Source organism: Vanacampus margaritifer, chromosome 15 (assembly GCF_051991255.1).
Source record: "Vanacampus margaritifer isolate UIUO_Vmar chromosome 15, RoL_Vmar_1.0, whole genome shotgun sequence".
NCBI classification, from domain to species: domain Eukaryota; kingdom Metazoa; phylum Chordata; class Actinopteri; order Syngnathiformes; family Syngnathidae; genus Vanacampus; species Vanacampus margaritifer.
In genome coordinates this window covers 16,032,742-16,048,361 of record NC_135446.1, presented here as the reverse complement: position 1 = coordinate 16,048,361, position 15,620 = coordinate 16,032,742, and the positions used below count along the sequence as shown (strand labels likewise).

The 15,620-nt window shown below is 41.0% G+C and overlaps 2 protein-coding genes across 6 annotated transcripts; one reads left to right on the top strand and one right to left on the bottom strand.

The window, feature by feature from the left end:
• Positions 1 to 991: 991 nt before the first annotated feature.
• LOC144035473 (serine/threonine-protein kinase 26-like) lies at positions 992 to 14,702 on the bottom strand. 3 transcript variants are annotated; one of them, XR_013288447.1, is made up of 14 exons: positions 14,441 to 14,702; positions 12,331 to 12,399; positions 11,204 to 11,365; positions 11,063 to 11,119; positions 10,357 to 10,465; positions 10,114 to 10,271; positions 9,223 to 9,408; positions 8,921 to 9,066; positions 8,684 to 8,855; positions 8,484 to 8,611; positions 7,248 to 7,307; positions 5,805 to 6,606; positions 5,624 to 5,703; positions 992 to 3,831 (listed from the first exon to the last, which is right to left on the bottom strand). XR_013288447.1 is itself a non-coding variant. In XM_077545194.1 (11 exons), the coding sequence occupies exons 1-11, from the start codon at positions 14,459 to 14,461 to the stop codon at positions 7,292 to 7,294; spliced, it is 1,224 nt and encodes a 407-aa protein (XP_077401320.1). In that variant the 5' UTR covers positions 14,462 to 14,701; the 3' UTR covers positions 6,724 to 7,291. The 3 variants fall into 3 exon arrangements, 1 of the variants encoding a protein (XP_077401320.1); XR_013288446.1 differs by having other exon boundaries at positions 5,624 to 6,606; XM_077545194.1 differs by lacking the exons at positions 992 to 3,831; positions 5,624 to 5,703; positions 5,805 to 6,606 and having other exon boundaries at positions 6,724 to 7,307; positions 14,441 to 14,701.
• Positions 1,580 to 6,728, top strand: LOC144035472 (FERM domain-containing protein 7). 3 transcript variants are annotated; one of them, XM_077545192.1, is made up of 12 exons: positions 1,580 to 1,821; positions 2,267 to 2,371; positions 2,440 to 2,482; positions 2,607 to 2,685; positions 2,767 to 2,864; positions 2,947 to 3,061; positions 3,327 to 3,474; positions 3,542 to 3,637; positions 3,723 to 3,889; positions 4,710 to 4,778; positions 5,638 to 5,713; positions 5,809 to 6,728. In XM_077545192.1, the coding sequence occupies exons 1-12, from the start codon at positions 1,711 to 1,713 to the stop codon at positions 6,610 to 6,612; spliced, it is 1,911 nt and encodes a 636-aa protein (XP_077401318.1). In that variant the 5' UTR covers positions 1,580 to 1,710; the 3' UTR covers positions 6,613 to 6,728. The 3 variants fall into 3 exon arrangements, 1 of the variants encoding a protein (XP_077401318.1); XR_013288445.1 differs by lacking the exon at positions 5,809 to 6,728 and having other exon boundaries at positions 3,723 to 3,899; positions 5,638 to 5,699; XR_013288444.1 differs by lacking the exons at positions 5,638 to 5,713; positions 5,809 to 6,728 and having other exon boundaries at positions 1,686 to 1,821; positions 3,542 to 3,899; positions 4,710 to 4,777.
• Positions 14,703 to 15,620: the final 918 nt, after the last annotated feature.

Here is a 15,620-nt window from a genome sequence, read left to right as displayed (position 1 = left end):
GTTTTAACTATTAAATAACTATTAGGTTCAATCACCACCCTCTTGACAGGCCTGTACATAATGTACTTAGACAAGGGACCGAGTGCATACAGTTTGGCACCAGAAGATAATATAGGTTATATAGCCTACTTAAGTGTATAATACCTCACATCACTCATTTTTAGACATCTTTTAACATTTAAACCAGTTTTTCAAGGCAGTGATTCAACCAATCAGACGTCAATCAAATTTTGAAAACAAACACTTAGAGCCTTTGTCAGCCAGGGCGGAGCTAACGAAACGGTTAAAGGAAGAGGCTGAAGTGCAGTACTACATGTCCCCAGCAGATAGCGCATCCCTAGACGGTTGAGGTTAGTATTTAGGTTTAGGTCAGTTTTTAATTTTCGTTGTTCAATAAAGTTTTAACAACAAATAAAGAGGAAAAAAGCGCTAGGTCGAAAATCCGTGTGGGCGGAGTCAAACGTTGACCACCACCACCACCCACCCCACGTCCCTGCTCCCTTCCAAACAAACTTTGGTAGGTGGTCGGCGTCTTCTTGCGCCACGAGAGCAGTCTAAAAGGGGCACCACTTCCGAGTTTGGGGCGGTAAACATTCCCCGCCAACGCGCAAAACGGAAGTCATGAACTCTACACTGGCCTTCAGCTTCCAGTGGGCTCTGGCGTCACCTTGTGGCCAAATGCACAGGTCTGCCGAACATCGACGTTGTATCGCCTTAGGCACCGGTGACCGGAAACGTATGTCAACGTCGTCGCCATATTAGATGTGGCAAAATGGGACAACAACCAATGTTATATTTAATCGTTTGGCTGTCAAATCTTTAAGACTGAAAAAGCACTTTTGATTGTATTTGACCATTATAACAATTTTGAGAATAGAACTATATTTGTTAAATTTGCAACTGACATAAGCTTCATTTACATAAATAGAAAATCCTATTAATCTATATTGCCCAAAAGTAACTGCTCTTTAGTCAAAGACGCAAATGTAAATATTTTAAATGCTCTTTATTCAGAAAACCCAGATTAAATAAATTAATATTCTTATCATCATAGTTGTCATACACTTGACTAAAATGGAGATGAATAATAGCACCACACATAAATAGTACTGGATGTAATAATAAATAATAAACAAAAAATCACGCTTTGCATCTTTGCTTGTGGACTCAAGATCATTATATTTTTAAACATTTACATTAAAAAAATTACATGCTGACAAAAAAAAATCATTAACAGAAACAGCAGAAGAAAGTCACTGTTTTTATTTTGCTGCTTCTCCTGTAATTGCCCAGTGCTGAGCAAAAAAATAAATAAATTAAAAGTCAAATTGTAACCCTCACACATGCACACACTCTTTTACTCACACTCGTGCGCCCCCTCTCTCTTTCTCACAAGCACACATTCAATCATACATTCCATACTAAATACACGCACTCGCAAACAAGAACACGCACGCACGCACGCACACAGCTGGAGGCTACAGGATGCTTTTGCACTACTAGCCTACTTTACTCGAAGACAGGTCACTTCTTTCAAAGCGTCCAGCCACCGTGAAATGTATATTATTCCAACAATACACACACACACGCTGGTGCACTATACACTCTCGTATTGGTGTGTGTGTGTGTGTGTGTGTGTTGAAAGAAAACACGCATTAACTCACTAATACGAACCTCACTTATTTCTCCACTGAATCTTTATGGCACGAGATGGACGAGCGGCAGACGCTCACATGGACACGCCGCAAAGTCTGCAGGGAGACCAAATTTAGACTGCGTGTGGTTTTCCTGGACGACAGTGAACGCACCTTCGAGGTGGAGGTGAGCTCATTGTAATTGTCTATTTGGTTGCCGTTGTTTGTTTCGTCTCCAGACTTTTACTTCACATTTTGTATTTTTAGTCTGATTATACGTAGTCATTATCTAACACCATGTCATTTTTTTTTACTTCAGACTGCACATCCTGTCGTTTTCTTAGTCCAAGCATTAATCCTGTCATTATGTTTGTTGGACTTTCCATTATGTCCCTTTTTTAGCCCAAGTTGTTTTTTTTAGTCCGATTTACATCCTGTCTCCTTTTTAGTCCGACTATAAATCCTCTCCCTCGTTTTTTCTTTTTCTTCCCCCCAACTACACATGATGGTGTCGTTTTTAGTCTGACTATACATATTGTCATCTTCACCACGAATGACGACGCAATGCAAACATTTCCAATGCGTTCTGTGCCAAGAAGAATGTGGCAAATCAAAATGTGTTTACATGCTAGCAAAACGTTTTGGGCTGCGACTTCTTCAACAAAGTGTGCGGTCACCTGAAGCTCCTGGAGAAGGAATACTTCGGCCTGGAGTACCGACACCACGGCGGCAACTACGTGAGACCGATCATGTCACGTGCACACGTGGGATGCCGGAATTGGACTAATTTTGGCTTGTTTGGCAGGTGTGGCTGGAGCTACTTAAGCCGCTAGCAAAACAGATTGAATGTAAGTGTTTAAACAGTAAATTTAACAACAAATAGTGTATTGTTGTTTGACTATATATGTAAAGCAATTAAAACACATTTCCATCGATGCAAGCCAAGAGGAATTTAGTTTCTATCCGTTTTAGACACCAGCGAGCTCTTCTTCCGGTTCATGGTTAAGTTCTTCCCTCCAGACCCCGGACAACTAAAGAGGGGCCTCACTCGGTACCGCGCCGTTTCTCATATCTTGACAACACTTTTCCTTATGTACTTTCCGTCGTTGATGAGCATGCGGTGTGCTTGCAGGTACCTTTTCGCTTTGCAGGTCAAGCAGGACCTGTCCAACGGCAGTCTGACATGTAATGACAACAGCGCCGCCCTGCTGGTGTCTCACATACTGCAGTGTAAGGACCGAGCAAAATTGGGAGTGATTGTCGTACCATGTAGTTGTACTGTATATACAAAGCATACAGTATACAATTACAGCAGAACTTGGGGACTATGATGAGGAACTGGACTGTCAGCACCTGGAGATGAAGCACTACGCCCCCAACCAGGAGTACCTGGACCACAAGATCCTCCGCTTCCACAAGAAACACAGGTACAGTCAACCCTGCTAAAATACAAGAGTCCCCACAGGATGGCAGCAAGGCACTATTTTTGTCCTAAATTAATTTCTCGTCCAACTTCCCAAGTTTCTTGACAAGATACCCCAAGATGACGGCAAAGCACTACTTTTTCCCAAATAATTCCTTGACACCAGCACTATTTTTATCTAAATAAATCTCAACTAATTTTAGCAATGTTCCTTGACACTAAGATGCCACAAGATGGCGGCATAACACAATTTTTTTTTTTCTCCGCAGAGGGTTGTCTCCATCCGAGTCGGACGTCCAGCTGCTGGAGTTGGCCAGGAAGCTGGACATGTACGGCATCCGGCCGCAGTCGGCCAGCGACGGCGAGGGCGCGCGCATCAATCTGGCCGTCACGCACTCGGGCGTGCTGGTCTTTCAGGTACGCCGCGTGGTCATCAGCTCACGAGGACTCTCTGCAACTTGGGATGTTTTTTTTTTTTTCTCAGGGAAACACCAAGATCAACGCGTTCAGCTGGGCCAAGATTCGCAAACTGAGCTTCAAGCGCAAACATTTCCTCATCAAGCTGCATGCCGCCGTTGGGGTCAGAGTTCACTTCTTTTCACACCCTGTTTTTTGTTTTTTTGTGGCCATGTTAACCTCGTGTGTCCCCCCATCGTCCTGCATAGCCGTCCCGCAAGGACACGCTGGAGTTCTGTATGGCCACTCGGGACGTGTGCAAGGCGTTTTGGAAAACGTGCGTGGAGTACCACGCCTTCTTCCGGCTAGCCGAAGAGCCTAAAGCGACACACAAGAAGATGCTGCTGTCAACTAAAGGCTCCAGCTTTAGATATAGGTGACAGCCGGTGAATACTTTGCGCATGCAATGTTCATCAGAGCAGTGCGATACTCGAGATTTTGGTATCGATACTGGTGGTCGATATCACCGATATCAAGTACTTTTATAAGATTTTTTAAATCATTTGACCTATTAAATAACTTTTTTTTTTTTTAAAGCAAATTAGACTTTTTTGTTAGGTTCTTAAACACGCCATAATATAATATCCTCAACGAAAACATACCTGGGCTGTTATTTAACCCTGAAGAACCCCTTTCTTCTTTGGAAAATTATGAATTATACATTAATGACTGCTATAAGTTCACTGAACACCAAAATATATGTTTTTTCAATTTTAACCCTTTTTTTTTTTAACTAGCTCAGAGTTGCTAATTTATCAAAATATATATATATATAAAACATACTCCAGCCATCTTGTCACCACCACTCTGGCTCATGTAATTGCAATATTCATCCACTAGAGGGCCCCATGCAGGGGTCAGAAGTGGCACTCTGGACTTTTGAAGTTAAATTTGCAAAAAAAAAAAAAAAAAGAAGGTCTTTGTTATTTGAGTAACAGAATTTATAGGGGCCAAATTTGACCCCGTGGGTTCTCCAGGGTTAAATTTGCAATGCTATAATAATCTTTAAATTTTTAGTCTCTGTCACGCTTCTGCACTCAAAGAAACATCTAGTTCCTCTAGTCTAGGCCCCATTACATAAACGATACTTACATGATGTGCTACACTAATACCGAGCTCAACTAGTAGCTCAAACGAAGCATAATGTGACGCGTTGTCATGTCATTCTGACGTTTGGTCTTTTCAACTGTGATCAGCGGGCGCACACAGAAGCAGCTGCTGGAATGTTTGGGATCGAGCGAGAAGAAGTCTTCGCACTTTGAGAGGTGGGCTTAAAATACGATGTGGTGGGAACAAAATGGCTGACCATGCATTATGAATTGATGACAATGTTTTCTTTTTTTTGTCTTTCAAGTACAGTACATTTAAGGTCTGCTTAGCTTAATGCTAACAATCAGTGCAAAATACCATCGACTGGCTACCAAATAGTTTCAGCCTCGGTGGTAGAACTCTTTTAGCCTGGAAATCCACTCGCGGCTTTGCCAATGAGCGGACATCAGAAAAGCGACTCAAAGTCTTTCTTTTTTTTTTTTTTTTTTTGGAGCCAGAGTAAAAATTCAACATGGCTACTAGCCGAAGAGAGACTTTCTCACGAAGACGACGTCACGCAAATAGACAAATTTGATTGGCCGGCCTGTCCACACTTAATTCCTTTTTCAAGAAAGTGGGCGTGGCTAGAACTCTTTACTGTAACTTATTGAGTGTATTTGTGACGTCTGCGCGAAAGATGAGTTTTATTTTATTGCCCCCAGGTGGCCAAGTCATGCACACTAGACGGACCCGCACACTCACAATGACTGCAGTTATATGCAATCAATATTCGGGTTAAGGTCAAAATTACTGCAGCTAAGACAATCCAATGCCTTGTTCAATCAAGTATTCCAAATGAGTTTCTATGAGCAAGAATTTGAGTTACGAAAGGAGGAGGGGCTGTCACGGATAAATGGCATTTGCATTCAATTCAATGAGGAAAGATGATTTTAGAGACGAGTACGACCACCTGTGTCATTTTTCATGGTTGTAATTTGACAAACTTTTATGCAAACTGCTTTAGATTTATTAGCCAACGGTTAAAGCATACGACTAGAATTTTACGTCGTTATCTACCAACCTGCTTCCGTGCAGCACTTCCCATCAGGCAGACTACGACCCCCGGCAGTGCCAATCGTCTCCCGATCTCCTCACCGACGTCTCCAAACAAGTACGCACGAGACACACAAAAAAAAAAAAGAAAAAAAAGATTCATATTTGATGCAGTATGTTAAATCCTTGTGTGCGTGTAATATACTTACCCAGCAGTACGAGGACGCCTTCCCCCGGTCCGCTGGTGCCTCGGAGCGGAACCAGCCGTATGCCACCCCGAGGTGTCGCAGCCTCGCCCGAGTCACGCCCCTCTCGCCGCAGGTGCGACCACCACCCGCGATGAACTGTCACACGAGGGACCGAGTGCCGAGGCCTTCCGGTATCTACGGCAACCGCTTGCGACGCCGGCCCGTCCCACACCCGGATGCGGCACAGCAGCTGGTCCTCCTGTACCCCAACAGCCCCGCCTACCACTACCACCCGGTCCTGCCGACATTCCCGCGCCCGTATTTCTCGGACTGCGCCGCCTCGCTGGAGTGCTTGCAGCAGCCGAGGAGGCGGGACGGGAGAGCGCGGCCGTCTTTCTACGGGATGGCGGGGGCGTACCACGCGGGAAGCAACGGGGCGGGGTTAATGGGCCGTACAGAGGCGGGGCATTACAGCGACGACTGCAACTTCCTTCCGGGGCTCCCTCGCCAACCGGACGTCAAGTTTCACCTCCCCGCGTCAGAATTCCGCCCCCTTGGCTACTATCCCCACTTGACACGTCCCACAAGGCCCACCTACCTCCCGCTCAACGCCGCCCCGCTGCCTGAACGCCCCACGGGGAGCTACAGTGACTCCGAGCCTGAAGTTTTTTACCCGTATTACTGCCCGCCGCCCCCGCTGGGGAGGCTGTTGCGGCCCGGCGGAACGGCCCGGATGAGGTTCTCCTCTGGGAGCCTCCAGCTGGATGAGGAGGACGAGGAGGAGGTAAAAAAAGAGGAGACCAAAGGAGCGACCAAGGTCACACTGTAGACAAGGACAAATTAGAAGTAAAATTTTTTATATATATACTATTATAATTATTTTGCAATGAAATCATGCATAGTTTTGTTAATGCAAATAAACAACTGGGAGTAGGCAACATTTTTAATCAAGCTTAAATATTTATTCCTACAACTACATCCCACTTAAGAGGAAAACATTTCTCCAAAACTTGTACACGGTTCCCGCTGAAAAAGCATCACAACATCCCTTATGGTATACGACGTATGAAAATAATACATACAATGACCAAGTTTTACATCGTCTTTGGTTCAAACTGTCAGCAACACTTGACAAGTGCTTCCTTGATTCCAGTTTGGTTTGCTGTTGAAGGCACTATCGGGTTCAAAAGTGTTACCGAGGACAACAAAACATAATAATAATAATAATAATAATAATAATATTGGCATATCAGCTTTGACAAGTGCTACCGAGCAAATATTTACGTCTACAAATTATTAAAAAGGGTAAAGCAGTGCTGCTGGATCACAACAAGAGGAAATAGTTATTTTTCCAGTAGCAGTTATGTAAATAACTCCGTGTGTGTGCGTGTGCGTGCGTGCGTGTCTGTGTGTGTGTGTGGAGACATTGCACAGCAGATCTCCAATTTGCAAGCATGGCCGCACCTGAGACACAGTCTCTGGTGACCGCGTACGCTTCCTGCCTGTCTTCAGTTGGTGTTGAACCTGAGGGCGGCATGAAAAGACATTCAAAACGCAAAAAAAGTGATAAACGGGAAATGGCGTGGTGAAAAAAGAAAAAAAACTTATCATACTCGGTTGTTACCCACTTTGAGGCCGATATTAGATTTTGAGTGGAAATATTGCGGTATCCCGCTATTAAAAGCACAGCTTAGCTCTAAAATGACCTTTTTTTTGTAACAGCTTTTTCCCCCATTAAACACAAAATATTTCATTTTTAAACAAAATATATAATATTCAGTGCAGACGAAATGTCAAGTTGAAATAAATGATTGTTAACCTTTTGTTTTAATTCTTCTTCGTAGTCACAGAATCCCAACACTGGTGAACTCTTTTTAGAGCTGACCCACATGTTGTCCTTGGGGCTAACGAGTACCCGCTGGCACCTTTTCCCGCCCACCTTTTTCATTAATCAGCGCAAATAGGCATCTGTGTTTGCAGTATTTCATCTTGCTTCTTCCCTCCTCCGTTAAGCAAGGAGGGGGGAAAAAAGTTACTTGGAGGCAAGTAACTTCCACGAGGCGGCTTGTTTACTCAACGCAAGCAGCCAATCATATTGTGCCCCGAGTAGCCCTCTTTCAAAAAAGAAAAGAAGAGCTTAATACCGATGATAGCCAGTATTGGAACCTTGAGTTTTTTTTTTTTAAATCATGGTAATTGGCGGATGTCTACGACCGACCTACCTTCCTATTAGAGCTCATTTGTGTGAAACGGCTGCTTTAAAGCAAAATGGCAGACTTCCTGTTCTATTTTTGTGGCCTTGAGACTTTTCAGTGCAGAGTTTGAAACAGGTGTCAGGGTAAAAAAAAAAATCTAACTTTTCAAGTCTCTTTTTTGTGAAATTTGGCAACAAAATGGCTGCTATCGACCAAAATGGCCGACTTCCTGCTCAAATTGAGGCATAGGTCTTTTGAGATTTATTTGTGTCTGTTTTTTCTTTCTTTTTTTTTTTTTTTTAATAAAATCCAATGCCTTTTTTTTTTTTTTTAATGGAATATGGACCCAAACTGAACTGCTTTGATCCAAAATGGCAGACTTGGCATAAAAATCAGTAATACGGTAACGACTCGGGTGCAAGAAAAAAAAAAAAACACTTTTGGGACGTCCCAACTATTTTCCACAGGATAACCATGCAAGCAAAAAAAAAAAAAAAAGGCGTACCTGGCAATGATGTGCGTCACCATCCGGTCCGTGATGCCCGGACACGCATTCTCGGCCAATCGGATGTTATGTTCCAGCTCTTCGATGGCTAATCTCTTTTCAGAGTGCTCCTTGTGCTGCTGCTTCAACTGCACAAATACACACGGCTTGTAGAATTGCCATCCTAGTGGGTGCGTACGCACGCGTGTGCGTGTACAAACCTCAGTGAAGACGGGCGAGATGATTGTGGTGAGACTGGAGGACGTGCTCACGGCGGTGTGTCCTTCGCTCCTCAGCTGTCCGTTGATGTGCGGACGTGCGTCCGTCTTCCTCTTGCGGACCGTCGTGAAGCTCCACTCGGGGGAGTCGCCGTCCTTCTTGTCGCTGGACTCGCTGGACACACCAACACGAGTCAAGCAAACTGGAGCGCGAGTGTATTTTTTATTTTTTTTTATTACCCATCAGAGTCGTCGGGGCTGCTGTCGCTGCTGTGCCCCTGCTCCCGCCATCTTCGGTAGCGGTCGATCAACTCGCTGAGGTAGGACGTCTTCTTACAGTGTTTGGCGATGAACTTGTGCTTGAGCAACTCCTTGGCGGTGGGACGCTGAAGGAGGGGACATGAGAAAGTCAATCGCACGGCACATACATACAACATTAAAGGTACATTTACAATTCGAAATATCTAACTGGAGTCCCCCCCCCCCCCCCCTTTGATTACAATATTTTTTTTTCCAAGCTCCTCTTCCCATGTACGTCTTACAAAAGCGGGGTCCTTGTTGAGGCAGGCCTCTGTGAACTCTTTGAAGCTCTTGGAGAATTCGCCCGTCAGCGTCGGGGGCGGCGACTTGGGGATGAGGAAGAGCACCCTCATGGGGTGCATTTCCGAATTGGGTGGCTCCCCCTTGGCGAGCTCGATGGCGGTGATGCCAAGCGACCAAATGTCCGCCTGGTGGGAAACCAATTCATACCATGAACAAGGTGCCTGGGTGATATGGATTTTTTGAGGACGACGCCGATTCCCATATTTATCCGAGTAAAATGCTGATAACCGATTAATCGACTGATTAATTTGAAAAATATATAATGGATAATTTTATGGAGGACCAAAACTGACTAAAAGTGAAAGTAAAACTGATATAAAAAAATATATAATTTGAAAATTAAATCCCCCAAAATAAATCTAAATGGGAAAAAAAAAATAAAAAAAATATATATATATATATATATTTGTTGTTTTAATTTCCATTTATATATATTTTTTTTTTATTATCATTATTATATTTTTTTATATCTGTTTTTATTTTCATTTTTTGTCATTTGCTTATTTATTTATTTAGTCATTTATTTATTTTGAATTTTGGCAGTTTTGGTCCTCCATACTTTTTGGTCACTTAACACTTACAAGAATGAATTACAGGCAGAACATTCGACTGTTTTTCATTACATTCGCCAATAGAATTTGTTTATCTTTACAAAAGAGAAAAATCAGGAAATTTTTGGGGGGGTTGAGAAATCTTGAATTATCTTTGTCTTATGTTATGTGTAAAACAAAAAATGGCACATTTTTGTCGATTTTAAAAGAGTTCATATCGGCCATTTATTTGTCAGGCCCTTCCACAAACGCAGAGGGAAAAAAATGCTGCCATCTTACCTTGAAATCATACGCAGACTGCTGGATGACCTCGGGCGCCATCCAGAACGGCGTCCCCACGAAGGTCTCCCGCTTGATCTGCGTGTCCGTCAGCTGACCGGCCACCCCGAAGTCGGCCAGCTTCACCTGGCCGTGCTCTGACAAAAGCACGTTGGCGGCTGGGTTGTGACGGACAGGTGCACGTTATAGTGGGATTCACTGCAGTTTTTTTTTTTTTAAACACACTCAAGTCAAATAGCACACCTTTGATGTCTCTGTGGATCTTCTTCTCAGTGTGAAGGTAGTCCAGACCCTTCAGGATCTCCTTCAGCATGGTGGCGATTTGGGACTCGTCAAACGGGCCCGCACGAAGCTGTTCGCGCGCAAGGAAAGGTAACAGCTATTTTTTATTGGACATTTTTAATAAAAAAAGATTCAAATAGATTTACAATATATAGAATAGGTCGTGACTACAATTTTTTTTAAGGTCGTTGCCGATTAATGTATTTTAGTCCGGATAAAATTCTGAAAAGCGATTGATCAACCAATTAAAATACAAAATTATATAATGAATTAAATAAATAAAAATTGAGGTCCCTTATAATTAATTTAATAATTCAACATTTCTCAAGCGATTTAAACCATTGTAACTTCAAATTTTCCAATATTGCACAAATTCCTACTTTTTTAAAATTCCATATTATCCAGGAAAAAAAGAACAAATTCACCCTTAAATTCATAAATTTTCAACTGATTCAAATCACCCGCCCGGAAAAAGATAATCCAAAAATAATGAATGGGTGCCATTTTGCAAAATCAACTATTTTCTATAATTTAACTAAGTCTCAATCATTTTAGTTTAACAACAGCTCTTTAGCATTCTCTTCCTCCAGATTTTTTGAAATTATGATCCTAATCCAAGATTTGTTTTTAAAGGTTTCTGAAACGATCAAAAATAAATCAAAGTCACCAAGTCAAGTGCTGAACCTCCACCAAGGTACTCCATGATGATCCACAGTTTGCTGCCCTGAAAAAACATAATTAATTCAGAATCAGAATTTTACTCGGCCACAGAGTAGTCGGGCCCTACAAAAGAATGCCACGTTCTCACTTTGAGGTACGAGCCGTAATACTTGGTGATGTACGGACTGTCGCACTGGCTCAGCACGGTGATCTCCTGCTGGATGTCCTCGATTTCATCCTCCGCCTCCTCCAGGTCGATGATCTTGATGGCCACCACGCTGAGCGTGTGATTGTCGATGCCTTTGAATACCTGCCAGACAGACATTCATAACAATCTCAATTTTGCAGTACTACTTTATATTTAAAAAAAATGATAAACATCACTTCAACCTCACAATTTCTCAGCAAAATCAAATAAAAAAAACTTGCAAAATCACATTTTATCAATCAGTTCAAACATTCCTATACCCTGTGAGTACATTTGCTAAAAAAAAAAAAATCCAAACGTAACATGCCTAACACAAGTTGTTTTTCAGAGCATTACACATTTTATGAGAAAATTCCCAAATGGATTAGGAAAGTCAGAATTTTCAACAAAGTCATTCCAAAGATTCCTCTTTTTTTTAAGAAACCTACATTTTCCATAATACCATTCCAAATCAATGAATTCAATTTACAAAATAACCTTTAATTCATGTCTCAACAACTTCAACGTTAAGCCTTTCAAATATTGCTACTTTTGACTAATTGATTTTAGTCTAAACTAAATTAAAATTTCCTGTCAAATCAACACTGCAAGATTCCAAAAATGCCAACTTTTCCCCCACAGGGTTACACATTTTCTAAGACGAAATTCACAAATTAATAGAGACAATTTACAAACTAATAATTTCTCATCAACTAAAAAATGTTCAACATAAAAAATAGAATAATTTAAAAAGCTCAGTAAAAAAAATCCCCAAAACTATTCTCAAAAATATTTAAATTTTCCAATAATCTATTTTTCAAAGAATTATTATTTTTTTAATCACAAAATCACCCATATTTATTGACTATTTTTTTCAAATTTCCATTAACCATACAAAAAAATTGCTTCTTTTGGAATAAAGTACCCTGGGGAAATTAATATTAAAATTTTCATTCAGTAAATTGAGCTCAAAATCACAAATCCTTTAAAAAATAAAAAAAAAACACTGACTTTTTGAAAGAATTCCACATTCTCTAAAATAAAAATTCAAAACCAATATGTAAATTTGTACCACAGAGCAAGCTCACCTCTCCAAAGGATCCTTTGCCAATGCGTTCAAGTTTGGTGAATAATTCTTCTGGGTCGATCTGAGAACTCTGTCAGAAGAGAACACATCAAATGCATGTCAAATTACATTTTAAAATGGGCTGAAAATATTTGAAAATTAATCTAATTGAAAAAAATCCCATTTAATATTGTGTTTGAATATAGGATTATTTTTTCAAGGTCATCTTTCCATGTTTTTTTTTTTAAAAACAAATAAGCACCAAAAAAAAATCTGTAATACAATTAGCAATATCAGATTATACATAAATGTGCTGATCTTATAGGTTTGTCTTATGCTAAAGTCAAATGAACCATCTATCTACTTCAATTACAGTTGTTAACTCACTAGTTGTTTTTTTTTAAGCGCATGTAAACAGTGAGTGTAGTCAAAGAAAAGGCGGCCATCGAGCATGTTGTTTTCCACACGTTGGTAGCGCGTCAGGAGCGAGTGGCGAGGAGCCTCTGCGGCCACGCTCGGCTTTCCACACGACTAAAAAAAGGAAGTGGAACAACACAGAGCAGCCGTGCCACTCCCTGTCGCCGCCACCACGACCGCACGCGGCCGGGCTGCGAGATGTGGAATGACACAAAAGAAGCCATTTCTATAGGACATATTCAGCAACAGCTGCCATGGAAATTCTGTAAAACTTTTGATCAAAATGAAGGCCTCCACTCACTTTTAAATTATACTTTTTCTTGTCAGCTGGTTGTCACGGTTTCAATTTTTAAAACCTGAACGTCAGACTGGTGTTCAAAAGGTAAAGATAATGACAAACACCCTTCCTTTAAAAAAAAAAACTGTCAAAAAGAAACGGACAAATATTTTTATAATCCAGTATTTTAACGATTATCACATCCCATAAAAGTGATTCTGCAGCATCATGTGAGTGAGGTGGAGGTATTGTTTTTGTCCACATGACGTTGCCATCCTCAACTTTTGACTGCAACTTTAAGTGTGTATGGCTTTAAATGGGAAGACGTGAGTGGTGAGTAACGTGGCCCTCAGCAAATATGAGCTTGAGATGTTTGTTTAATAATAAAGCGTTTGAAAGTGCACCACGGTCGGTCTTAAGTGCTTTGAGTTTGCAAAAACGTCATATAAATCCGATGAATTATTATTAATCAAATGATCAAATTAATCATGCGCACGGCTTCCAATAACAACATACCTACAAAGTGGGGCTAATTTTCAAAAAGCACAATCAAACATTGCCTTTTGATGAAACAATTTTGTCTTAGATTGTGATCTTCCTTCTAACACACTGAATACCAAATAATGCCTGTAAAAAAAAAAAATCTGTATAGCAAAAGCTACTAGTGTCAAACCACCAATTATGAAAAAAATTAAGAGGTACATCATGATTCAAAATGACACCGCAGACATGTACTCATTCAGTTAATGTGTCATACAGGCAAAACAAACCAAAGTTAAACGTTAAAACTATTACGAGGATGTGAAATATCAGCTTTAGCTTGAGCGCGCATCTGTCAATCATTACTATTCTTTTAAAAACAAAAACATAATCTGATGCTCTGCGTTGCAAAGACCAGGCAGCAAGCACACCCAGGCAGGTTACACTGGTCTACACACCTGACCTGGGAGTCTCCCAAAATGAAGCCAACAAAAACTTTTTGAGCCCTATTAAATACAAGAAATGGCAAATAAAAAAACTATTAAACGGAAGGGTTCATTAGGGATAACAAACAGATATAAAACGATCTTATGTTTAAAGCTGTCAACATGCAGTTCTATTCTACATTCTAACTTGGGAGAAACTGTTAAGATATTGATATAATTCACACCCCGTCTTGTATGTACACCAACAAACATCCAGTTGCCATGCAAACAGCCGCAAAGAGGTACCTCAAGGTACCATGTTGGGGCCTGTTGACTTCTTTAAAAAAAACTAAAAAAAACTAAAAAAAACAAATGCTCGACATGCGGACGTCGCAGGCTTTATTTGACTACTGTATTCCGGGATACTAGTGTCTTGCCGAGACGGGATTTAAAAAGTGGTCTGCTGTTGCACAATGCCTCTTGATAAACTGGTTTAGTTAGCTTTAGTACGCCTGGTCCACCTTCGTGCTTACCTGCATGCCGGGAACCTCCATAGCGACTTTTCTTGAAGTGAGAACGCCCTCCTCCTCCTCTGGGTCGCTTTTGCCCTTGAATGGTGACTGAGGAGCTCGACACGGGGCAAAACACAAACTCCCCCCGCGAAAAGAGCGACTTCCAGCCGACGGAAAACGTGAAAAATGTCGGCGGCAGACCGGGAGAGGCGCGGGCGAGCGTCCTGTGAGAGAAAGTTCAGCAAACTACCGAAGAGAAGCTTGTTGCTCCGTGGGCGGAAGGAGGAGGAGTAAACAACCAAAAGCAATTTTTTGACGTTCGAATATTAGAAGTGATAAAAACAAATTAGCTGTAGAAAAATAAGGATTGTGTGATGCCCAACATATTTTCTTTGTCTTTTTGTATTATATTTTACATTTTATTTATTTATTGTCGTCTTCGTTTCTTCCGCCCCTAACGTCACCCATGCGCGTTGGCCTTTCTGCGTCAGCCCATCCGCCATATTAGATGGGGCAGCACTGCATTTCTATCTGATGATTATAAATGCGTGTATTGCTGAGTGTGCTGAACATACATTAAAATATATGTGGAAGTAACATAAATATGATGATGCTTGATCATCAAATATATGTGTGAGAAACATTTATAATACTCAGATTAGAAATTAGAGACATTTTAGTGTGTTTCCAAAATACACTGCAACACACTGTGAAACACAGACACAAACGGAAGACAACTCAAACAACCATATAAATGAAAACGTTAATTATTATGGTCATGATAATACATATTTTCTCATGTTTACTGTGTAGAAGAGCACCAATTCATCATCTGTACTTAAATGCATTATTGACCTCGTGGGAACATAATTTGTGAATACATGTATGTGCATGTTAGCATTAATATGCCAAGATGGCTGTTGTGCTCAAGTCTATGGTAGTGGCACAAAAGATACAAAAAAATGATGCATTCTATTCATTAAGCATTAAGGTTTGTCATAAGGAGTATAAATGAAAAATAAAACCTGAATTAAATTGTTCTTGTACGATTAAAACAAGTAAATAGTCTTGCTTTGTGCAGAAACTGTTAAACGCCACTCTAGGTGACAATTGTATTATAACAAAACCATAAAAAGAAACGTCTTACTCAATTATTGGATAATACAATTGTTTGAGTGATTATTAATTGGAAAACACCAGA